Raw genomic sequence first — 24,222 nt, 5'->3', positions numbered from 1 at the left:
TTTTAAAAGATAGGAGGAGCATCCTGTCACGAGGCTCTCGCCAGGCCAAAGGTGGGATTCACTAAAGTATACAAATCTCGAAAGCCATAAGTGATTCCTGATGATCCACAGCAACGCGCTACAATTCCCTATGAATTGCCTGAGAAAGGCCGCCATCTGGGAAGATGCGATTCTCACTTTTTGCCACATGGTGTCGCTGCTGGAAAAGCATCCACTGTGCTGCCTGGTTCTGCCTGCAAGTGACAACATTCTAGCTGATTTTCTCTTTTCTTGCATGTACTTGGTTAGACCAAAATCGGATCGCGGCACTGTTTTTTTCTTCTTCATATCCAAGGCAAAATTCAAATGAATTGACCGTGGCAGCTATTTCGAATGCTCACCAATTTTCCCAATGTCACCTAGCAAAACACAAGAAAGATGATGGCCCCCAGCCTGACTTTGCACGTGGCAAGGGCATGTGACGGTCAAGCCAATGAGCTGTGACTTCGTAGTGCACGTCATTCCCGGGCTAGTGCTTTTAACAGTCCCCGGGCCTGCGATGTGAACTGAGGGTGCTGTGAATTCAAGTGCAGTGACCGGAAACTAGCCTCCAACCGTCTAGATCAGCAAGGCGCAATCAGAAAGCCACCAGCCACGCATTCTGTGCATTGCAATCTAAGTTTAAATAAACTAAGATAAAACTGTTCCCACTCCCGCCACATTTGATGCACTCATAGGGCTTGGTATTGAACTGGGCATATACAGAAAAATTCCACCATCACAAAAAACGCGTTGGCCAGTGCTGTTCTATCTTACTGCATGGATGGACGCATAGACTAACTTGCCTCCGAGGGGGCTTCTCCTGTGTTGTTTTACTCCATTCGGGTTGGGGTTGCCTGTTTCCAGACTGGCCCAGATTTCTACTTATTCAAGAACTTGGGGGTCTTGTGTCATTCAAATAATCAGCTAGTGCAACTGGACTCAACCAAACGGAGAGCTGAGAGCCAAGAATGATCACACCACTCACCCCAAAATCTGAGCTAAATTGGCAAATCTAGATTAAGATCACGGATATAATTAAACCCTGGCAGGTTTTAGTTATTTCCTTGATCTGTCCTAACCTGGCAGAGGACTAAACCACCAGAGGCATGCTCTGCTTCAAAAATCATCAGAATCATCAGAAACAAGGACAGGCGGAGGCTTTGACTCATTGCTATCCAGGCAGCCTCATGAGTCATCAGCTGTTGGTATAGGGGAGAAACTCATTACTTTCCTCCCGGAATGAGAGACTCAAGGTCTGCGCATTCATCAAGTTAGGACTGTATTTGACTTGAGGCAAGTGTGTACATCATGACCGTCAATTCACTGAATTCCTCAATTCTGAGGGAATCTGATGGGGGATCCTCATGCAACCTTCAGCCAAGGAGGTTATAAAATATCATTGCTATTCACCTGTTAAGTCTGCTCCTAGGTATGTGTGCAGACCTCAGAAGAGCTGTTCAAACAAAATCTTGTACATGAAAGCATCACAAAGTCAAAAAAAATAACGTACTGAATGGGAACATTCTACTTTGGGATAGCTATATCCATACAAAGGAATATTATTCAGCTATAAAAAAGAATGAGCACTGATACCCTCAGAACAAGGATAAAACTTGAAAACCAAACTGCCAATTCTATCACATTTTGCTGCTGGAATCACATTCCCACCTGAATGCAAAGGAATGTAGACCCCAGCTCTCAATGGCAAAAGTGTCTCTACGAGCCGAACTGTGTTCCGATTCCTACATAGAAGACCTGGCCCCTAGGACCTCAGGTGACTGTATTTGGAGAGCTGTCATAATTAAGAGGTCTTTTGAGTGGGTCCTAATCCAATCTGACTGGTCCTTCTAGGACATTCGGCCTCTTACAAGTCACTATAGATAAGACATAGCTAAGAGGCCTCAAAAAAAGCAAAACTGGGGGTCTCCCATGTGGCATAAGGGGTTAAGTGTCAGCACTATCAAACTATGGGCAGCCCTGCAGCCTGAGTTTGATCTCCTACCAGCAAGTTGACCCACATGGTACAGATCACTTCTGCCTTACCTGCTGCTCCCCTCAGCAGCATATTTTAGTAGATCCACCTGTTCTGCTCCCCAGTCTCTAGTGAATCCTCTCACCCACACCCACCCCATATCTCTGGCTTACACCCCAGCTATTACATGCATAATTTTTAAAAATACAAAGCAAACCCACAGATAACTTTTGATCTTGGACTTCAAGCCTCCAGAAGTGTGTCTAACTACTTCATTAGGACAGCCCTAGGAAACTAGGGCATCAAAGGATTTGGGGCCATGTTAAGATTCGAACAAAGGTTATGTGGAAACTTCAGTCTCCTTTAAATTAACATCACCACTGGTATTTCCTCATCTGCAAAGCTCCGGAGTCACAGTATTTACTGAGGCACCAGCTTCAGTGGTACCCTGAACCTCCTGGCTAACTTCCTGGACAGAGCGGTGAGACAGTACAGTTTCCAGGGGTAAAATGAAGAACACAGGCACATTTTGTTAAACTCATCCAATGTTTATTGAATTGTGAACTGTTGCAATTGCTGCTGAAATCTGAGACTCACTCATCCTGGTGCCTCTCAAAACTCCCCTGTGAAGGAAGCCTGGAGTAAGCCCTCCCTCCTCCAAACACCACAGGAACAGAGGATTCAGGGAAAGCAGGAAGATGGTTGAAAGTGGGAGACAGGGGAGGACAGGACCAGTGTCAGAGTTAGATTTCCAGGGAACACACACCCACACACACACTGGCAAAGACCAGGAGCTTCGATCTGCCTCCACCCGGCAGCCGCAAGAACATCAGGGAAAGACCAGGCGTCCATGAGACATTTCAGTCCTTCCCATCATGAAGCGTCTGTGGAGAGGGGCTGGGTCAAGCGTGCTCGCTGGGCTGTGCAGAGAAAGGTGGGGAGTGAGTGGGGTGAGCATGCAGAGGTAGAGGCGTGTATAGAAGAAATGAGCAAAATGGAGAAAACAGTCTCAGATAGTTGCTGAGGCACAAGGCTTGTAAGAGTTCTCAGCTGAGTCTGAAACTCTGAAAAACTGAGGCGATGCAGAAATGCAGATGGGTGGCCACCAGCAAACTTTGGAGTCTGGTGCCTAGGGCCCACCGGACTGGGTAACCAGAGAAGGCACCAGCTGAAAGTGGCTTCTGTCACCTCCACTCAGCCCACACTGGCTCAGAGTGCCCCATGCAGTCCTCTCTGCCGGTTGCCAGGTGATCAACTACCCACTGTGCAGAGCTTGGCTACCCACCTTGCCAGGCTCTGAACCCTTGGAATGTCGCTAACTGAGAGACTCGTGGCTCATCTGGGGCCTCAGGTCACCCCAAGCGCTGGTCTGTCCTAAACTAACAATGTGCTTCATGGCATGTGGGTCCCTGGGCCAGGTGGCAGTAACTCTTGAGTTTTGGAAGGGCTGAAACTAAGGTCAGTCACTCAGACAATCAGGCACATCTGTGTGAACAAGCCCAACAAAAACCCTGGATAATAAGGCCCAAGCAAGCTTCCCTGGGGTGATATTCTGAATTATCACACATTTGAGCTAGGAGATTGACTGCTCCCCAGGACTCCACGGGAAAGACAACTGGGAGTTCATGACTGCGCTTTCCTGCATGCACGCACCTCTTCCCGCGCTATCATCTATAGCCTTTCAATGTGATCAACCACAACTGTTGGCGCCACCCCTGTGAGATCTGAGCCCCAGCAGATCACAATGAACCCAAAGGCAGGACTGAGTTCTGCAAAAACATGCAGCAAGTCATTCTTCTCAGATGCCCTTTTCCTCCCTTTCTCTTGTATAAATCCCATCTTTGCTTATGCTGGATGAAATCATCTATGGCTGGGCCTCTCTGGAATGCAAGTAAACCTCATGCTGACTTAAGCCCACACCTGTGAATTAGACAGCTTGGAAGTGGCAGTTGGGGAGTTTATGCAAGGGATGAGTTCCATTTTCGTCTTTAAGAGTTCAAACTGTGGGAGGGTGACTCCCACACTCCTTACAGCACCAACCTGCTATTTTCTCAGTTCCTGAGCTTATTTTTTTTTTAATTTGAGGAGACTTGCTTCATTTCAGGCCTGCACAGGAAGGTCTGTGTGTTTGTACTGCATTACTTCAAATGTGCAAGTCCAAATTCACATTGACATGATTGCAGCGCTCTAGAAAGGACTCCAAGAAATGGAACTTGGATGTAAAGAGTTTAAGAGCCATTTCTCTGGTTCACGTTTTCTGGGGGCAGAGGCTCAGGCCCACCGTACAGTGGGGGGGATTCTTCGGGTTAGGGTGGTCTGGTCTGCAATGGGAACCGGCACTCAGGTTCAGGTAGTAAAAAATGCTTTTAAGCTTTAAGTCCAGGTACCAGAACCTGGCTCTGGACTGTGCTAGATCCTACCGTTTGGGGCTCATTTGGAAATCAGGTGTAGAAGGTGCTGATGTGCAGACATGGAACCGCCACTTGTCCTGGAATGTTGGCACTGGGAACTAGCACAGCTGGCTCTCACATAACATGGAGGGTGACAAAAAAGCCTGGTCACAGCCAACGTTAACTTAAATGACCTTATTCACGGACCAGCTTCTACTAGGCATCATTTCACTTTAAATCAGTTTCCAAGAACCTACTGAGGATCACTCCGCCTGGCTCCAGAGCAAGTAGGAGCTAGAGGGAATCTGGGAGCTAGCAGTCAGCTAGCCCTGAGAGGTGCCCTCACCTCTGCCTTCAGGGAACATCAGCCCTGAGCCAGGGCAGCCTTGATGGCGGCCACCAGCTTCAGAAACTTGCTCTCCGAGTCCACGTAGCCATCGCCGCTCTGGGCACGGAAAGAAGAAAGAGGTGAGCTGGGACACCAGTGCCAGCCCCAAGCCCTCCACACATACCCTCCTCACCAGCCCCCAAATGAGACGGGACAGACTGGCAGGCATACCTTCTTGGAGTGAACCAACTTTCCAGCTACCATCACTTCAAAGAACCCGGTGACCTGGGGAGTCCCCTCGCCACACTGAGGGAAAGAAAGGATGCTGGAGAAGCTGAGATGACATCTTTGGGGACCCCCCATCCTTTCCCAGGGGAAAGGTGGTCGAAGGGTAGGGCTGATACAAACCATCCCCCACTGCCATACAAGAGGGAGGGACAGATGAAGTACACCCCGCACCCCGGGAGCCCCTCCCCCAATACTCACGATGTCCAGGCGTCCGGGGAACTCATCTTCTAACTTCTTCTTGAGTTGAAGATACTAAAAACGGGGCGGGAGGCCACCACAGGGGTCATCGGGGGCCCAGGCTGGCCCTCCTCCCTGACACGCCCAGGCCAGGCACCACACTCACCTTGGACTTGTAGCCTCAAGCACCACTGGTGGAGAGTCCCAAAGAGGGGTGTCAGGGGGATCCAAGGAAGGAGGGCAGAGGTGGGGGGGCAGGGAAGGATGAAGAGGGGCACAGCGACATAACAGAGAAGGGGACAGATCCCCTCAGGAGAGGGAGAGGAGACACACAGTGTTGGGGAGAAGAATGGAGGTGAGGGGCGAGAAACACACAGGCAGGAGGTGGCCAGCCCACCCCAGGGAAACACAGGGCAAGGGGGATGCATGGCAGTGAGGGGGGCACAGAAAGGGAGGGACAAGGCGAGCCCACGAGGAAAAGGGGGAAGGTAAAGGGTGGAATTAGGGAGGGAGGAGAGAAAACAGAACTGGGTCAGCTCAGAACCACAGAAACAACACTCCTCCTCCCCACCCACAGCAAGTTCCAAGGAAAATCACCATTCCTGGGTTCTAAGGCCGCCCCTCCAGAGGATGAAATCCAAACTGGCTATCTGGGGCAGGAATCTGGTGTACAGGCCATGCGGCCCTGTCAAATAGCACCCACCCTGTCCAAGAGGACAAGGCCATTCTAAAATTGAGGCGCATCTAAAGCTGAGGTAGATCTGAATTGTTTCCCCAGTGAGCTGTGGTCTGGACCCCAAGTTACTAACCTGCCCCCCACCCGCCCAGGCTCATTTTCTCCACCAGTAAGAGGGAGCAAGAATTCCACTCTCTGGTTTCTGGGAGGGGACATTCAATGCGCCTGTATTTATCAGGCGTTCCCATGCCAGCATGCCGGAGCCTGCAGGCAGAGGGAATAAAGCAGTCCAAGGGCGGGAAGATCCCCGCCTTCCCGGGGCCTTTTAGCGACGCCACCCAGCTCTGCATCTGCTGACTTCAGAGCTTGCTCCTCTACCCCAAAGGGCGGAGTTAGAATCCGGGAGAATGCAAGTACTGTGTCCTTTCCAAACACCTGCAGGCATCTTCTCCACTCTGGCCACCGCCACCCCATGATGGCTCATTACACGGAACCTCAGGTTCCTACACCTCCCACCACCCGGGCGCGCGCGCTCCCCAGCGGCCCCTAGTCGAGGCTCCTGGAGACCGGGGGGCTGGGGTCGGGGGTTACAAATGGACAAGCGGCGCAGCCTGCCTTTCCTCATCTGCGATATCCAGCATCGAGGAGAGGGCTCAACGCCCTCTAATCTTCGCCCAACCTACTTAGGAATCCTTTCCCCAAGGAGGGTACCCCCAAGTTCCTGCCCCCAGCTCAGCCGGAACAGAGGCCCGAGGCGGGGCCGGGTGGCGAGGGGGCCGCTGGCCGTCGTGCTTACCAATAAACGACTCGCACAGCGAGAGCCATGACTGGGGATCGCAACATGGGCTGCGGCGCGGACCTGACTTCCACCCTCCTGCGCGCGCCGCGGGCTCCGAGTGCGCGGGGCTGGGTCGTGGGCACAAAGGACTGTTAGTTACCCGGCGTTCCACGGCGCGAACCAACGCGAGCAGGCGCGGGGAGGAGAAAGCCCCACAGCGGGGTGCGCGGAGCCCCGCGGCCAGCTACCGCAAGCCCCCCCGGGGCCATTCCCTCTCTTATACCCCCAGTCGAACTCGGGGACGTGTCGACAGAGGGGGATCCCGGGAGAAGCCTAGGGCGCCCCCACCCAGATTCCCCCCTCCTGATGGAATGGTATGGTCTCACGGGCGGGGTTCGGAGCAACCGCGGCGGGCTGGAAGTGGGATTGCTCGTGTAGGCGATCGGTGCCTTCCCAGGGCCGGCCTGCGCGACTCTTCGGAGGCCCCTCTGCTCTCCCTGAAGGGGCAAGAGCGCCGAATCGAAAGTGTTTTGGGGTGCGTGAAGCAGAGTTTTCCAAGGGTCCCCCCCACCGTCCCTAGATGCGCTATTAGACCCGGCAGCTGGACCTGGGCGCAGACTGGGCCATCACTGTCCCTTCTATGGGGGGAGGGGTCCTCCAGCCTCAGCAAGAGGAGCGTTCACGGAAAGTGCTGGAATCTGGTGGCTAGTGACGAGATTAGGACCTGGAAGCCTCTGTCTGAGCCTCAATTACTCGTCTGGAAGATGAGTGAAATTATTTTCCAGGGATATTTATTTAACCCATTTTAATACTGATGTTGGAGGACCCCAGGGATTGCGGGGAACACAGAGCCGCCCCTAACCCAGTCTGGAGACTGTCAGGGAGGGCTTCCTGGGGGTGGAAACTGCTGAATTGAAAAATGGAGGAGAAAACTGTTCGAGGATGGAGGAAAAACCTCTGGGCAGTGGAAAAAGAGGTCTGAGGGTCCCTGTCCCCTCAGCTTTTCCATATTTTCCATACCCAAACCAAGCAGGGAGTCATGCAGCATTCATGCTCTTCAGTAGCCCCTGGGTCTTGCATACACAGGACCTGAGGCCAGGGGCAGCGAGGGAAGCCAAGGTACAGTGAAAGAAGGGGAGCTGCCTCCCAACTCAGGAGGGTAGGGAAACCCCAGGCCTGTGTCTGGTACCTTAGCTCAAGATATATACCCTCATTTACTTCAGAGACTATATCCATGTAAATTATCCATAGTGATGTAGTTAAATTTGTTCTTTGGGGGGCCTCCCTGGGGGTGCAGAGGTTAAAGACAGTGCTACTAAGCGATTGCCAGTCACTGTGGCCTGAGTTCAATTCCTGGCCAGGGAATTGACCCACATGGTTCCTGTCTCATCTGCTGCTCCCCTCAGCAGTGGATTTCAGTGGATCCATCTGTTCCCCTCTCTGTTTCTGTCTCAGAGGGTGAATCCTCTCACCCTCTGCACCTCTGGCCTATACCTCAGTTCATGTATACATAAATAAATCCTTTTTAAAAAGTTGTTATTTTCTCCTGCTAATCTATTCGATGTTGTGTTTATGGCTACAGAAGGGAAATAATTATGCACTAATCCCTATGGGAAATTCTAGCAAATCTCCAAACCTGGAGTGGTTTGGGGATCTGGTCACACCCAGAGACAGTGAGAAAAGAATGTGGAAAAAAAAAGTCAGCGAAAGTAGACACACACATACACAAGCTCCAACCTCTACCCACACTGGTCTACTGCATTTGAGCTTGAGGGGGCAGACAGGAAGCATACTTCATGAAATAGAGGTTCTACCAAGCTGGGAAGGGAGTGTATAGGTAGTTCTCACATATTTGGGGTATAAAACATCTCCCCATGTTATAAAGATTTTGAATGGGATGCAAAATACAAATGTTCGGTTCCAGATCCCAAATCCCAAATCTTTACCTGCAGCTGCCTACTTTGTCTACAACTGAGTGTTTAGCAGGTCCTCAAACGCCAACTCCAGATCACCCATCCCCACCTCATGGTACCTCCTCCTCAAGTTTTCCCCTTTTGTGGCCCTCCCTGGTGATACAACTGGTTAAAATGCTGCAGTTTGAAGCCATCTGCAGCCACTGAAGCACTCGTTAGATCCCCAGCCAGGGAGCTGAGCCACATGGTGCAGCAGACCTCTCCTGTCTCCCCGCTGCTCCCCTCAGCATTGTATTTCAGTGTATCTCCCTATTCTGTCCCCCACTCTGTCTCTGGTGAATCCTCTCACCCCTGCACCTCAGGCCTGTACTCCAGTTCTTGTATGCATAAATAATTTTTTAAAAAAATGTCTTACCTTTTTGGAAATATGGTGTCTCCAGACTAAATTGGGTATCTTGGAATCACCTAGTGATGGTGAATCTATTTTCAAAATGTGTTCCGAATGCACCTCCCTTCCTTCCATCTCCACCTGCCAGCACCAGCCTAACCTTCTCAAACCATGATTCCACCGGCTCCCTACACTGTCTTACTCTCCCCACAACCCTCTGGCGGCCACCAGGGGGCTCCAGAGCCCACTTACTGCAGCTCAGATCACTGCCGGGCTCCCTGCGGCCTCAGAGTGGTACCCCCTAGACCAGAAGGGAAACAAAATCTTTCTTTCTGATCTTACCTACTGCTTATTCCCAGATACACTGGCCTCATTTATCTTCCCGAAAACATAAATGACACACTCAGTTTCTCTTTAAAAAAAAAATATATATGTATTAAATAACATTTAATATTATTTATGCATACAAGAGCTGGGGTGCAGACCAGAGGGGCGTGAAGGGGGGTTGGGGGGAACATGAGAGGATTCACCAGAGACACAGCGGGGGTAGAACAGATGGATCTATTGAAATACACCACCCAGGGGAACAGCAGGAAGACAGCAGAGATCTGCTGCACCATGTGGGTCACCTCCCTGTCAGGGATCAGACTAGTGCTGCAGTGGCTGTGGATAGCTTCATAGTGCTGAGACTTTAACCCCTGCACCACCAGGGAGGCCTATAATGAGTGTTTGATGCTGCTAGCCTTATCTCCCTTCCTCCCATAGGAGCCAGTAACTCTGTCATGTTTTTCCTCTTTGGTGTGTGCCCGGCAAGTAAATGGGGGTAGGGGGTGCTTAAATGTTTAAGAAAATATTTTGTAATCTTAATGTAAAGTCACATATCAGTGGCTACAGTTGTGAGCATTCATTTTCACAAAAACCATCTTTAAAACATCTTTTATTTGAATGTTCCCAAACAGTCGAAACAATTGAATCACGTAAAAACCTGCCTGTGAAACAGGAAAGTGAACTAAGTCATTTGTTAGCATTGGGAGAGTTCTTATTTTTCTCTCCCTGCGATAATTCTTATCTCTTTCTAACCACGTTTTTTTTTCCAGGCACTGAGAAGGAGGGGGAGGATAGGGTTCATCTGGGCACTTGGCAGATAAGACGCTGATTTGCATCCTTAAAAGGAAAAAAGCGTATTTCAGATTTTAAAGCTTTAAAGTAGGGCTTTAAGCTTTAAAGTAGGGCTTATAGGTTTTTTTCCACTTGGACGAGATCCCATCAGACCTACTCCATTTACACAGGACAAGTTGTGTCACCAACAAGACAGGTTACAGGACGGGAATGGGTGCACCTATTGTGATGAATACGGTACTTGCAGAAGCTAGGGCAAGGATCTGGGTGTGGGTTAGGCGCAGGAATACGGTACCCGCTGGAGCCTGGGAGCTTTCGGTGGTGCTAGTGACCTGGATTTTCCTCAAATGGTATTTTCTAGGCCAGGCCTTTCCTGAGACTCTTCTTCTTTTTAACATAGTAAAGCACACAAATCTTAAATGTAGAGATTACTGGATTTATCATATGTATGACACCATTTAACCACCTCGCCTGTCAAGATACAGATTATTTCTCATTACTTAAAAAGTTATCTCATGCAACCTCCTTTCAATTTCAACAGGAGGGTCATCTCTAAATTGGCCTGAGGAAGGAAGGAAAAGAGGGAGGGAAGGAGGGAGGAACCTACTGATGGATTAATGGGATGGAATGATGCCCGTCAGCCCCGAGGTGTCCTGGATAAAATCTCTGCCTGACAATGAAGGAGAGCACAGAGCAGGCAGTGATGGGTAATAAGTCAGGAATAAGGCCTGACACTCCTTGTCCACAGAAAAGCGACAAGGACCTGAATAAACGGTGTCCCCACATCTTCTCCAGCCCCTCCCCCCATACATTCATCTCACAGACTGGGAGCCTGTCCTTCCGCTGATTCTCACCCCACATACCACCCATATCCGGGCCCCTCCCACCAGACCGAGGTCCTGATCCAGGCCCCAGTGAAGGTGCTTCATACTCTTTGTGGACTGACTGCAACCTTCAAGCCCCAAGACCCCAGAAGCCCTTCTGGCTGAAATAGAGAGCCGTCTCCTGGACCTGCTCCCGCCCACTCAGAGAGCAGCTTTCATCCTCCTGCTTTGATGCGTCCCTTTGAGGAGTCCAACTTTGGGGTGTTCAGAGGCTGGGAGTGTAAGGTGGTAGGGGAAGGCATCTCCTGGGCTAGCTGGTTCCGGACGCGGGCTCTTGGCGCCCCCTGGCGGTGAGTGTCTCTCCTACATCTCTAAATACTTCCCCTTGAACTCCGGAGATCCTGATTTGGAGCATCCATCGACCCGGACCACAAAGAGAAGGAAGTTCGTGTTCACGCAGGATCACTGCGGCGCCACGAGCCGCTCCTGGCACAGTCACCAGGAGAATCCTGACCTTATCCAAGCAGCTCTCAGCACTCCATTCCTGGACAGACTTCCCGGCCAATCTCCTAGGGGGAATTCCAGCCCGTGGGGAGGTGGTGGTGGGGGGGGGTGGTGTGTGTGTGTCTAAATCGTTAGTCCTCTGCCCTGGGACACCCCCTCCCCGACCTGTTCTACCAAGTAACCTTTCCTGGCCCCCCACACCCATCCTCCCTCCACCACCCCTTCTTTTGTCCACATTCATCCTAGACATCCTTGTTTATTCCTATGCCAATTGGTTCCAACACCACCCACACTCTCAGCCAGAGTGCATCTTCTGCAAAATTACAACTAACCAGCCTATCTAAGGCAGTTTAAATTTAATTTCACCAAAGTTCCCATCCAAAATGCTTCCCCGCAAACCTGAGTTGACCACATTAGAGTTCTGTTTTTAACTCCCTCCATCAACATCTTCATTCTCTGCTTCCACCATCATCTCCCTACCAGCCAGGGAGGTATTAGAGCTTTACTTTCTAGAATTTATGTTCCCGAAACCATTTGTGCCTGATCACAGTTTAGGGCACCTCCATTCGTAAGATGTGCTACCCAGAATATCCTTGGAAGTGTCCTGGCCCACCTCCTGCCCTCTCATACCATGCAGGCTGTGTGCTCCACTTCCTGAGTTCTCCACTTCATCTCTTACCCACTACAATCTGCCCCCACCTGCACCAGACACTGTCTTTATGTGGCCCACACAACTGGTCCTCCCCTCCCACACTCTCCTCTTGGTTCCGTCAACTGGCACCCAGGTCTCTTCCTCTCCCTGAGAGTCCCTACCCCAGGGCCTTTGCACTGGCTCTTCTGCCTGGAACTTTTCCCCATGCCACGTATCTACCTTCCTGGTTTTATTCCATTATTTGCTTAAATGTCAACTACTTAAAGGGAACTCAGTATTTTATCTGAGTTGCTGGATGGCTGGATAAGTGGGGTAGGGACAGATAGAAGAGCTATTTAGAAAGGAGAGTGGCCATAACCTAGGTTGGGAGTTCAAAGCTGGACAAGTCATTCCCCTTAGTGCTTCAGGTTCCTCAGCTATAAAAAAGGGGTCACAGAGGGGGCTCCCTGGTGTGCAAGTCGAAGCACTATGCAGCAATCCTCAGCCACCGCAACAGGAGTTTGATCACCTGCCAGGGAGTTGGCCCACACGGCACAGCAGACCTCTACTGACCCACCCGCTGCTCCCCTCAGCAGTGTATTTCAGATCTCCACTCAGTCACTGGTGAATCCTCTCACCACACCTGCATCTCTGGCCTATCCCCCAGTTCTGTATGCGTAAATAAAAAATAAATCTTTAAAAAAACAAATAAATAGTACCAAGAAGGAAAAGTCACCCCCTTAAGTCCCCACATATCCCAAAGACAATGGGCACAGGGATTATTTGACAGACCCCAGTGTGGACGGCAGCAGATCCTGTTTGGTATTTTTTCCACAAAGCCTCAGAACATAAAACACATCCCGGTTATTGCCTGTGCTTCCGATCCTGGTAGTGGGAGCAAGGCCTCCCTCCCGCAAGGGGCTGGGCGCCTGCGGCCATTACCACATTTCCTCCCATTCTACCCAGCCTCCTAGGGACCTGCCTTTGCATTATGTTCTTCCTCAAATTTCTGGCCATTTCCTTAGGGCCACATTCCCAAGAGTGCAATCAGTGGGTCAGGAGGTAAGAGCATTTGTGAGGAGTCTTTGGCACCAAGTGCAAGTTTCCACGCTTTTTTTTTCTGTAACCATTTTTGTTTTCCTAACATTGTTCAAATAGCTGAGACTCCTCTGGGGCTCATGGGGTGCCTGTCCTGTTCCAAGCCCTTTCATGTGCAGATTCACTTAATTCTGGGGTAACCCACAGTGAAGTTGTCACTATCACTGGGTCCTGTTTGCAGATGAGGACCTGGTGGCACAGAAATGTTGAGTAACCTTCACCAGGTCACACAGCCATAGGAACAGCTGGGACTTCCAGTCAGGGTAGTGGCCCCCAAGGACATGTTCTGGACCACATTTCCAGGCTGCTGCCTGCGGACAGCCTTCATCCTTTTTAACAGCTGAGCCATGCCCGTTCTGTAGAATAAGCATCTTATTACCCAGCTGATGTAGCAGATCAAGAAAGTCCCACTTTTTGATCTTTGGGAATTGTCTCCCACCATTCATTCAGCCAGGACTATTTAGAAAGTTGTAGTCAGTGGAACAATAATTCTTGTTCACTGTGAAGGATCCTGGATCCAGCTGTCATACTAAGCCGCCGTCATGTTTGAGTTGCAGAAAGGAGTTGGAGACTTCGACCTAAGTAGGCATATGCCCCCACCTACAGGAGCACTTTTAGGGTAAATAATCTTTGGTCCTTCCATCAGATCGAGGGGTAAATTTGAAGTGTGCTTCACCTTTATCGATGGACTCAGATTTGTTTGAAAATAGCCAACCTGCTTGGGGGCCCTCCCTGGTGGTGAAAGGGTTAGCAGCACTGATCCCAGCCAGGGAGTGACCCACATGGTGCAGCAGACCGCTCCTGTCCCACTTGCCGCTCCCCTCAGCAGTGTCAGTCTGCCTCTTCTGCTCCCCACTGCCTCTGGTGAATTGTCCTCCTCTCCACCCCCCCACACCTCTAGCCTGTACCCCAGTTCTTTATGCATAAATACGTATTTTGAAAAAAGTAGCCAATTTCCTTTAGTTAACAAACAAAAAAAAAAAAGCTGGAAAATAACTAAGGTTTCTTTCAAGAAAATAATTACGTGTTCTCCACGTGCATTTAACTTACCCATACAAAACAAGGCCCAAAACTCCCAGGACAGGGACCGGTCTCCTGGGTCAGGTCCTCAGTTTGGCCCCAAATAGCCACTTTAGTAGTAAATTTCTTTTACTGAAGTTTGACTTGACAGAGGTGATCATTTGAACTGACAGTGGGTAGTGCCCCCATTGTTTTTTATCTCATGATTTTTCTAATCCTAAAGGCTTCAGGTTGCAACTTGGAGGACTCCAGGAAAAATGTTACAAATTAAAATGGTAAAGGGCCTTGTAACTAACTTTCAGCCCCTCAGCATCACACAGCCTGGAAGGGATCTTCCAAATGGTCCAGTTTCATATATCCATACCAGGGTCCACCCTTCCCTGCACAGAACATGGTGGTGCCCCCAATGGTGTGGGCACTGAGAACCACTTGGGCTTACGTGTTAACAAGTTCTGCCCTTTGAATGTAAAATTCAGATGTGAAATGTCATTGATCTGCAATGTGTCCTTGTAGTAGACTGTTTTTCACGCATATGGGAACAGACGCATTTCCCCAGGCAATGAAACAGTGAGAACTTCCTGAGGACGCTGCTAACTGTCCATGCTGCAGAATTTACCTCTAAGTTAAGTTAATGCCTCCACCCCAGGGATCCACATATTTGATGGATGCCCTAATGGCCATCTTGGGGCATTGTTTCCTGCCCTCTCCCAGCAGGTTCTAGACTCTGTCCCTAGCTGGGCTCACTGGGTCATAAGTCGCCGCTCAAGGTCCTTAGCAGAGGGGCTGGCATTTTCACGCTACCTCTCATCCCCTGGCCCTCCACCCAGATACACATAAAGCGGATCCCTTATCTGTACAGCATCTCATTTTACGTTGGGACAGAGTGTCAGCAGGAACAGTTCCTTAAAGTCATGTTTTATGGGTTGTAAGGCCACGGGGGAAACTCTGACGTTCTCTCCTCTCATCCATTTCATTCACTTGTTCTATTTTTATAAATACCTTGTCCTGGAGAAACCTTGCCACAGGAATAAAAAATGGAGAAAGACTAACAAACTAAAAACATGGAAAGCTTTACCTCAAATTGATGCCATATACAAAAGTCAACAAAATAACCAGGAATTAACGTTTGCAACGTGTATGACAGAACAGAAGGCAAACCCAAGGGCAGTGGTCCTGACTTCCTGGTCTCTTCATGCACTATCATCCTTTATTACTTATAGATCAAATCACTTGTGGATTTAAGTCCTTTGAAACAGCGATGTACACGAGCGTGGAGGGACTAACCTCTTTTGACATGTCTGTCTTCTCACCTTTAAATTGGGGACCCGTTGAGCCTCCCAACGGATGTTCAGTAAACATGAGCTGCTTCTCCTGCCCTTGTGCTAAAAGCTGTAAGGAAAACCTACATCATGTGGGCCAAGGAGAAGGGTTTTTCCCCCTCAGAAACCCAGATGTGATATGACTTTGACTCCTAGAATCTGCATCCTGATGTGTAAGAGGAAGACAGCCAGAGAGGAGGTGCCGGAGGAGGAAGGGAAGTCACACAGGAGGCCCAAGGTGTTGATCAGAAGGTGCTTTATTGAAGGGTAGAGGCTCCAGCAGCTATAACCTGGGGACAGAGAAGAGGGGGCTGGGCTGAGGGAGGGACAGGAGAGGGGCACCTGCATCTTCCCCCACCTCCTCCCCAGCCAGTTATGAGGCTGGGACAGGGCCCTGGCAGTGGTAAGGAGGCACTGCTGGTCAGGGCCTAGTTCAGGCCAGCCTGGCAAGGAGTGGGGCACTCACTGGATCTCGCGGTATGCCCGCTTCTCCACCAGCTTCACCTTGTACTTGCGCTTGAACCTAGAGAAAGGAATCGGGGTCAGTGAACCTCTAGCCCTCGGGCCAGGGTGGTGCCATGCCCAAACCAACATAGCAGCCCTGTCCCACTCACTTGGCTCGCTCCCGAGGTTCGATCATGTTTCTCCTCTGGAAGCTCTTGAACCGGTCTCGGAGGATGTTGCCTTCTGGCTGCAGACAGAGAGGGGAATGTTCAGTGGGACCAGACCCGACCCCTCCCTAGTGGTCTAGTCATCAGCCAAAGCCTCTCACTCCAGGGAGGTAATCCTGGCTCTGAGCTGGGGCCAGAGGGCTGTGAGGACACTGACCCCCGGGGCTACCTATAAGAGGGCTGTGAGGACACTGACCCCTGGGGCTACCTATAAGAAACAACAGGAAGCAGAGCTGGCAGGACCCTCTATGGCTAAGTCAAGAGCATGTGCCACTTTCACTTTCAAGTAGAGTAGGAGGTATAAAGGGCAGGCCAGAGGGAAACATGCAGGTGGGCCCAAACTGCCTGTGGCCCTGGTGAGGGGTGTGGCACCTTCCCCAATCACTGGGGAGCCATGGCTGGTTCTGAGTGGATGGGAGACAAGATTTTGAGCTGTGGCTAATCTCTCTGCAACTGAAGAGGCTGGGGCTGAGAGGCCCTGGTTGAAGGAAGGCTCCTTGAAGGTCACAGGCTCAAACCGCCACCCCTTCATCATCCCTGGCACCCCCAGCTTGGAACCCTGTGCCCTCAGCCCCCAGGCATCAGCCCACTGGCTCAGCCTGGGGGCAGCCATGATGTCGCCCACAGCCCCTGTGGGGCACGGGGAGCAAGGATGGGTATCATCACTGGGCACAGGGATGTCCCCAACAGCCCCCCATCACCTCAGAGAGGCAAGTACCTTAAGGGTCCTGAGTGAGCCAGACAGCTCTGAACTGAGCTGCACGTCGATGTCGGGGGCCTGGTACCTGGCAAACAAGGGAAGGCATTCAGGGGTCAGGGGGTCCAGGAGCCTGGAGGCCAAAGGCCCCTCTTGGCTCTCTAGAGCAGCATGGGATGGGCAGCGGGGCTTCAGGCACAGGGGGGCGTGGAAGGAAATGATGGTGTCCCAGGAGGGGGGGCTCAGCCTGAGCAAAGGCGGGCAGAGCTAGAGCCCATGCAGCCTTCCTGGGTCCCCCTTCTGGGCCTCACTTGAGTCGCCCCAGTCGGCGGGGCTTGTCATCCTCCAGCAGGCGCCGTGCCCGCCGCTGCTCCCGCCGCCGAGCCACCTCTGCCAGCCAGCGCGCCACCTGGGCCTTGATCCCGCGCAGCCTGAAGAGCTCCTGCTGCCGGAGCCGGGCGGCCCGCACCGCAGCCTGCTGCATCCGCTGTGGGGACAGGGCATCAGGGCCAGGGCTCCTTCCCCAGGAGGACGTCTCCTCACATAGGGTCCCCCAAGACCCCAGTAATGACAGAGCAGCTGCTCGACTTTTTCACAGCATTTCTCAAACAACTTGTATTTTTGTGCCCACAGTCCAAATCCGCCTTCGAAAATAAGTACCAGGCCTGTGTGGCCCGGTGAGTCCCCTGCTGTATTCCCAGAGCCCAGAGGACGCCTGGGGGGCACTGAGAAACGGGCTCCAGCTGGCAAGGCAGCTGTGAGTATGGGAAGCCAGAAAAAAGCCAGGAGAAAAAGTGAAGAACCAGAAAGCGGAGAGAAGCCAGGAGAAAGGCGCTGTCGAAGCAGGGACAGCTTCGACCCACGGCGCTCACCAGGGTCCGGGCGGCCTTCTCCCGGCGCCGCTGCTGCTCAGTCTTCTTCTCAGTCTTCCTCTCGGCAGGTGCCGGGCAGGTGGGGACAGGTGAAGCCTCTGTGCCTTCAGCCCCGGGCCCCTCATCCTGGCCCCTGCCTGGCTCCTCCTCTCCATCGGACTCCTCCAGCAGCCCCTGGCACAGCTCCTGGAAGGCAGACTCCTGGAAGGAGGGAGAGGGGCGAGTCAGGGGCCCGGAGCGGCAAGCTAGGTGGGGCGGGGTAGGCCGAGGGGGCTCACCTGCGTGGCGGCCTGCTCCGCAGTGGGCAGTGCCAGCTGCCGCTCCAGCTTTTCCGCCTCCTTCTGCCGCTGCAGCTCCACTTCATGGGCCACCAGGAGCAGGGTCTAGAGGAGTGGGGGGCTGGTGAGGGCCCCGCTCCTCTGACCCTCCTGCCCCCGCTCAGCACCACCTCGCACACCTTCCCTCAGCGAGCAGAGGAAAGCTGCCCCCGCCCCCAGCTGTCCCGTCCGCTCGGCATCACTCAGGACAGCCTGTTCCCCACGCACTGCTGGGGTTCATCTCTATGAAGCCCCCAAAAGAGACAAACCCAAAGAAACAGGGGCCAAAGATAGCAGCCTAAGAGTAGGGGAGGCAGGAATTGGGGGTGATGGCTGATAGGAATGAGATTTTTCTTGGGGGCAATGAAAAGCTGTAAACTTAAGGAGGAACAGGGTGCACGCCAACTGTGCTGGACCCCCGCTGAACTGAGGCCTGGACGGGAGGGGACTGCAGCCCTGTAAGGAAACTTATGTTTGCAAAAAAGTTCTGTGGCCTCTTTTCCGCCTGCAGCCACACAGTTCACGTCGAATGACCGGGGCAGGCTGCAGTTCACGTCCTGAGCTGAGGCCAGAGGTAGTGTAAGAGGTTTCCGGGGTCACATGCGCAAGGTGGTTTTCCCTGGACACCTGCTGTCGGTGAGGAGCACTGCCCGCCCTGCCAGGCTGAGGCTGCGGTCTCAGAGACGGGACCTCGCAGCGTCAGGGAACCTCAGCTTCTCTCTGGGAACCTGTGTCTTATCCTCCGCACATCACCAGTGCTTGGCTATGAAATGAATAGTGACTCAGCCCGCAGCTCCCACCTCAGGACTTTCTTCACCCCTGGGGGCAGCTCATCTGCTCATAGGGTTCCTCTGATAACAGTGGTTAGAGCCTTCATACATCTATGACCTAGGGATTTCCCAGACGCCACCTCAGTCTCACTCAGCCCTAGGCTTTGCACAAGCTGTCCCGTTCCCTTTTCTCATAGCAAATGCCTCAGCCATCAGTCTCGGTGCTGATGGCCCCTCCCCCGGGCAGCCCTCCCCAGTGTGCAAGGCTGAGTGAGTCAACCTTCCTGGTTCTCCTTCCCAGGCCTGCCCACTCTGGACCGTGACTGCCAGGGAAGGCCTGTCTCCCAACTGGATCACGAGCCCCAGGAAGGCACAGAGAAGTGCTGGGAAGGGCTTACCTGATGGTCCTCAAAGGAAGGGTTGTATGAGGCTCCGGCAGGTGTCACCTCTACAGCAGGCGCCTGGGAAGGCTTGGCGTGGAGATGTGGTGGCCGCTGGAGGACAGACCGTGGGAGATAAGGCCTAGGGCCCATGACGCAACTTCCCAAAAGCTTGCTGACTCTCCTCGAGTCTGCCACCGCCAGCAGAAACCTAAAGATTACCCTGGACACCCCCTACCTGTCCCAGCACTTCCGCCCTGGGATTTTGCTTTGGACTGTCCTTCCTCCCATTCCACACTCACTTGAGCTCTGCCCTCTCATCCTTGGGATCCTGGGGCCCAAGGCACTCGTGTCTGCTCCTTCACCATCCCATCTCCCCATCACCTGGACCTCATCACTCTCCTTGAGAAACCCCTTAGACTGAAACTCAGATCTAGTGTTGTGTTCCCACCCCCATCCACCCAGGCCTCCTCTGCTCCAGAACTCACAGCCCTCCCATTCCTGGGGCTCTCCCGCCTCTATGCTCCCCTCAGGGAGGCTTCCTGGCAACCCAGTTCAGCCCTGCGCTCACCCTTCACAGCACCAACCACGGCTCAGCTCAACGGGCCTATGCTGACATGCTTATCTACTTGTGGGTCTGGACGGGAGCCCCATGGGGCGAGAAACCCCTGACAGCCCCACTTGCTCCGTGTCAGTGTGTCAGTCGCTCAGTGCCTAGCAGGGCACAGCGACTTGTTATTGGTTAAATGCATGAAGCTGGATCTCAGAGATTCAGGTCAAGGGAAAGAGGCTACAAACTGAACACTGAAGCTGACAAGGTTCCTATCAAGGAATGGGGGGAATGGGGAGAACTAGGACCCAAGTGCAGTCATCACCAAGGAATGGACAGAGTTGCCTTCCCACCATCAGCTGTCCTGTGCCAGGACAGGAACCCAGGTAACTACCTCTGGAGACGAGGCTCGATGGCCCTCGACCAGGTGGGCCTACTGGCCCCGGCCCCTTCAGACCCCCCTCCTCCAGGGTGCCCTCTGGGCTTGTCCTCACCTTCACTGCTTTCTTCTTGGTCTGCTCCAGGAAAAAAGTGTCCTGGCCAGCCAGCGGTTGGTCCAGAGGATCTGGGAAGGCAGTGAGGAACAGCTGGGGCTTTCCGGCACAGGAAGATACCAGGCCCTAAAAAGCTCCCTGCTTTCATAAGATGGCAGTGAAACACCAGCAAGGGACGAATGCTCAGACTATCTGGGTAGAGCCCAGAATGCAAAGACCCCTAGGCTAAGGGGCAGGAGTGGTCCTCAGGAAAGTCCACTCAGAAATGGAGAGCAGAGCATGAAGAAAAGCCACTGTAAGCCAAGTGACTGCATGAAAGCCACCTCACGGGGCACCCCTTGGGCACAGTGATTTTGTGCACAATCCGCACAAGTGTATATGGCACCCTTGCCCCCGCCCCCAACGGACAGCAGGCACTCACTGTCTTTGGCCCAGATGTCATAGAAGGGTCGCTCGACGGTGTCCTGCGGCCCAGGCTTGGCTTTGGCCACCGGAGGGTTGAGGAGCCGGGCCTGGGCCCTGCGCACATCCCGGGGTAGCACGCCCTGCTCAGCCAGTTTCTCCCATAGCTGTTCCTTCCGTTTGAGCTTCTTGGCATTGGGGACCTGGTGTGCAAGGATGCTGGGTTGGGGGGAAGCCGACAGGTGCAGTGGTGAGGCCTGAGAAGCCGCCCGGTGACTCCTCTGCTGGACCCCAGCACTCTGCAACTCCTATTGCTCCTCCTCCGGCCAGTGGCTTCAGAGACCTCTCCAGTCCTGTCTCTGCCTCCCTCCTGAGCCCCAGACCCTAAGCACAACAGCCCTGGGGCCCATGCTCTGAATGTCCTCCAGGGACCTCACACACATCAGAATCAACAGTGCCTGTAAGTCCCGAGACACTCCGCTGCCTATATCCTCATCTCAGGGACACCCTGCTGTCTACCCATCCTTCGCTCCTCTCCACCCCTCCTCAGAGATCAGTAAGCCCTGCCTGATCCCCCTCCAGACTGGGACCCCCATCACTTATCCCCTCCTCTCCCGAGCCCCATTCTACCCACCAGCCCCCTACCCGCTGCCCCCAACCTGCTTTCCCAAACTGACCCCATCCAAGTGACCCTCCCTCCCTAGGAATGAATTCCTTTTGGCCAGGCAGTGGGTGGGGCTGCTACAAAAGAGAAACAGAGTGGAAAGAAGAGGCAGGGATGTTGGGACACTCACTCTTTGGGGGCAGGGACTTTGGATGTGTTCTCGAGGATGAGGTCAACTCGAAGGGGTTTCTTGAGAAGAAGTGACCTCTTCTGGCCTTTGGTCCCCTTCTTACTTGGCTCTGGAGGTGGAAGAAAGAAAAGGGGTTAAAGCCTCAGTCCCCGACCCACACTTACCCTCCAGAGGAGCCTGCAGGGGCCCTGCCCACAGGGGGCTTCCAGACACAACAGGACAATGACCCCAGAACTAGTAACACTAAAGGGGAAGACAGCAGGTGGTCAGACAAGCAGGCCTGGGGAAGCCCAGAGCTGGACTAGTTCAGCTAGTCTCAGCCTCGCAGTTTAAAGCAAGACACCCAGGGCGAAACTTAGGACAGGATCAATAGCCCGCCATGTGCAGTCATCTTACAGGAGTGACTTTGCTCCACCATGCTTCCAATGGGGGGGTGGTTACTGCCCACCTTCCAGGTGGTGGGGTGATGTCATGGTTTTAAGAACCCAAAATACAGTAACACGATCTCTAATTTTTCTTCTTACTTAAAGCTCAAGTAGAATCTATAGGCTGCCCCAAGAGATTTCCTATTGGCTAACGCAGGCCTTAACCATCTCCTCACTACTTACAAGGCAGGGTCCCAGCTTTATATTCACAAGTATTTCAGATTTAATCATCTGTGTGAGAGCCATCCTCTTATTAAGCAGCCTGTCCTCTAAGGACCTGCTCACCCACAGTCTCCTGTGCCTCAAAGCAGGTGCCTTCTTGCTCACTGAAAAACAGAGCCTCTCATTTTCATTAGAACAGACCCCTTGGCTGATCTCAGACAACCTAAGTATATCCTGCTGATAAGAAGCTTACCATTTTACTCCTTAGAGTAATGAGCAGTTTTTCCATTCAAGGCAGCCCCTTTGTTTTCTATACTTGTTAAAGGAGAGAGCTTCTTAAGTCTGTCATCTATATACTGACGTCCACCCTTTCACTCACTGAAAAAAATCCCTCACTCCTTTGCTTCAGCGGCTCCAGATCCTGCAAGGATATCACTAAATAAAAGCAACAGCAGGTTAAGACTAGCTTCCTCAAAGTGCACCTTCTACCTCTTAAGGTACAATTTATTAACTAAAACAGGTGTCAACTTGCTTCCCTCCACAGTGACAGGGAAAGCCTCCTAATTTATGACCAATCTCATCAAGGCAGACCCCTACTTGGCTTCTCTGTGCTAAGATGTCTACTCCCTCAAAAAGAAAATCTGAATTCTCTAAGTTAAGGTCTAGCTCTCTGTTCATCCCAGATGCTCTTGTTTCTATTAAAGATCCTTTAACAGATGTTTATACAGGTCCTACGGGAGGCCCCAAGTAGGCCACCATAGCCACGCACCTCCACCAAAGCCTTTCCTCACCTTTTTTCTTGGGGCCTGTGTCCACGAAGAAGAGTTTTTCATCGGGAGCCTCTGACACCAAGCCACTACGAGATGGGAATGCAGCATGTCAACAATGTTGCAGAACGAATAGGTTTAACCTCTCTGGGCCCCAGATCATTCGTTTGCCCAAAACTGACATTTAATGTACGTTTACTTGCTAAACCTGATAAACCCCCCAAGTCCCCCTAGGTTCCCACCCACCGGCCCCAGGAACTCCCCCTAGCCACGCTCAGCCTCGCACCCAGCCACACAGAAAGGGGTCCCCGGAAGTCCCGCCCACGAACCCGCTCGTGCGCTCCTGCAGCCGTACATCTTCCAGGTATTGGTCGACCTCCAGCCCCAGCGGCTCCTGAGCGAGCCGCCGCCAGCCCCGCTTCTTATTTCTTGGGCCTTGCCGCCGCCGCCTCAGCCCCGGGTCCACCGAAGTGGGCCGCAGCCCCAGAAAGCCGGAGTCGGCCCCGCTTTTTGAGGCACGCCTGCTGCCACTACCACCACTACCCGCCGCCATCTTGCCAAAGGAAGTGTAAGGCTTTGTGTAAGCCTAAAGCCCGTTTCGGACATGCGCGCGCAGCTCCCCCGCCCTCTCCCTTGACCTATTTCCGGTGGGCGCCATCTTGGTAAAGTGCTTGGTGGAGCAAAGGGGCGGGTGACTGCCATCTTGACTAAGAGTGAAAGGCTCCTCCCTGATGTTCAGATTCCTGGCGGCTTTGGGTGGTAGCTTATCGGCTGTAGCCTTAGGCAAACTATCTTTTCCGGCCTCCAATAATATTTTTATTTAATATAAAACAAATAAGTGGTTTCTCTTATTATTCGCTGAATATTATTTTTACCATTTTTTAAAAAAAGTCAGCTGTCACTGGCGGATTTCGCACAAGACATGCTCCCATCTCAGATTAGTCCAATCTTGTTACCTTGGAGATCAAAAAGCTTTCGGATGTGGAGGTTGCAAGTACAAAAACGCGATAAAAAGAAACACTGTTAGAATGCAAGTTCCAGATTCAGAATCGTTCATTTGGCCAAGCTATGTGGCTGTGCCTCAGTTTCCACATCTTAAAATGAGGATGAGGATAACGGTAGAGTCGGTTCACAGGTTATTCTGGCGATTGGATGAGGTAGTGATTTTCTGTAAAGCGCCTAAGATTGTGCACAACATCAAAACGTTAGCTCGCGCCGGAGCTGGTCTTTGTTACTGAGGAATAAGGAAGGCACCTGACCTGCCTTTGTGCGTGGCCAGGGCCTCATACAGGCTGTTATCCACTGAGAAGGGCAAAGCAAGCCCCGAGAGGGAAGGCGCCACGCGGAGCTCAGCGGCTCTTGGTGCAGAGGGCAAATGACCAGCTCTGGAGACCTGAGCAGGGACTCTTGGGACTGGGTATTCGGCGCTGGCCAGCGAGGCTCCTAGTGTCCGCCAGGGGGAGTCGCGAGCCGCG

General features: G+C 52.4%; 2 protein-coding genes across 3 annotated transcripts; both read right to left on the bottom strand.

The window, feature by feature from the left end:
• Window positions 1-2,520: 2,520 nt before the first annotated feature.
• On the bottom strand, window positions 2,521-6,791 carry SEPW1 (selenoprotein W, 1). Its single transcript, XM_004694244.2, has 6 exons — window positions 6,649-6,791; window positions 5,343-5,367; window positions 5,198-5,251; window positions 4,943-5,017; window positions 4,730-4,828; window positions 2,521-2,913 (listed from the first exon to the last, which is right to left on the bottom strand). The coding sequence occupies exons 1-5, from the start codon at window positions 6,693-6,695 to the stop codon at window positions 4,748-4,750; spliced, it is 282 nt and encodes a 93-aa protein (XP_004694301.2). The 5' UTR covers window positions 6,696-6,791; the 3' UTR covers window positions 2,521-2,913; window positions 4,730-4,747.
• Window positions 6,792-15,687: 8,896 nt separating this feature from the next.
• On the bottom strand, window positions 15,688-23,304 carry GLTSCR2 (glioma tumor suppressor candidate region gene 2). Of its 2 annotated transcripts, XM_012733820.1 has the most exons (13): window positions 23,077-23,304; window positions 22,772-22,836; window positions 21,394-21,502; window positions 20,619-20,818; window positions 20,198-20,268; window positions 19,172-19,267; window positions 17,965-18,069; window positions 17,687-17,887; window positions 17,126-17,301; window positions 16,836-16,902; window positions 16,061-16,137; window positions 15,913-15,969; window positions 15,688-15,736 (listed from the first exon to the last, which is right to left on the bottom strand). In XM_012733820.1, the coding sequence occupies exons 1-13, from the start codon at window positions 23,298-23,300 to the stop codon at window positions 15,730-15,732; spliced, it is 1,455 nt and encodes a 484-aa protein (XP_012589274.1). In that variant the 5' UTR covers window positions 23,301-23,304; the 3' UTR covers window positions 15,688-15,729. The 2 variants fall into 2 exon arrangements, with proteins under 2 accessions (XP_012589274.1, XP_012589275.1); XM_012733821.1 differs by lacking the exon at window positions 15,688-15,736 and having other exon boundaries at window positions 15,909-15,969.
• Window positions 23,305-24,222: the final 918 nt, after the last annotated feature.

This window comes from Condylura cristata, unplaced genomic scaffold (genome assembly GCF_000260355.1).
Source record: "Condylura cristata isolate star-nosed mole 26May11 unplaced genomic scaffold, ConCri1.0 scaffold00041, whole genome shotgun sequence".
NCBI classification, from domain to species: domain Eukaryota; kingdom Metazoa; phylum Chordata; class Mammalia; order Eulipotyphla; family Talpidae; genus Condylura; species Condylura cristata.
Note: the sequence above shows the minus strand (reverse complement) of the source record. Positions and strands in the feature narration are given on the sequence as shown.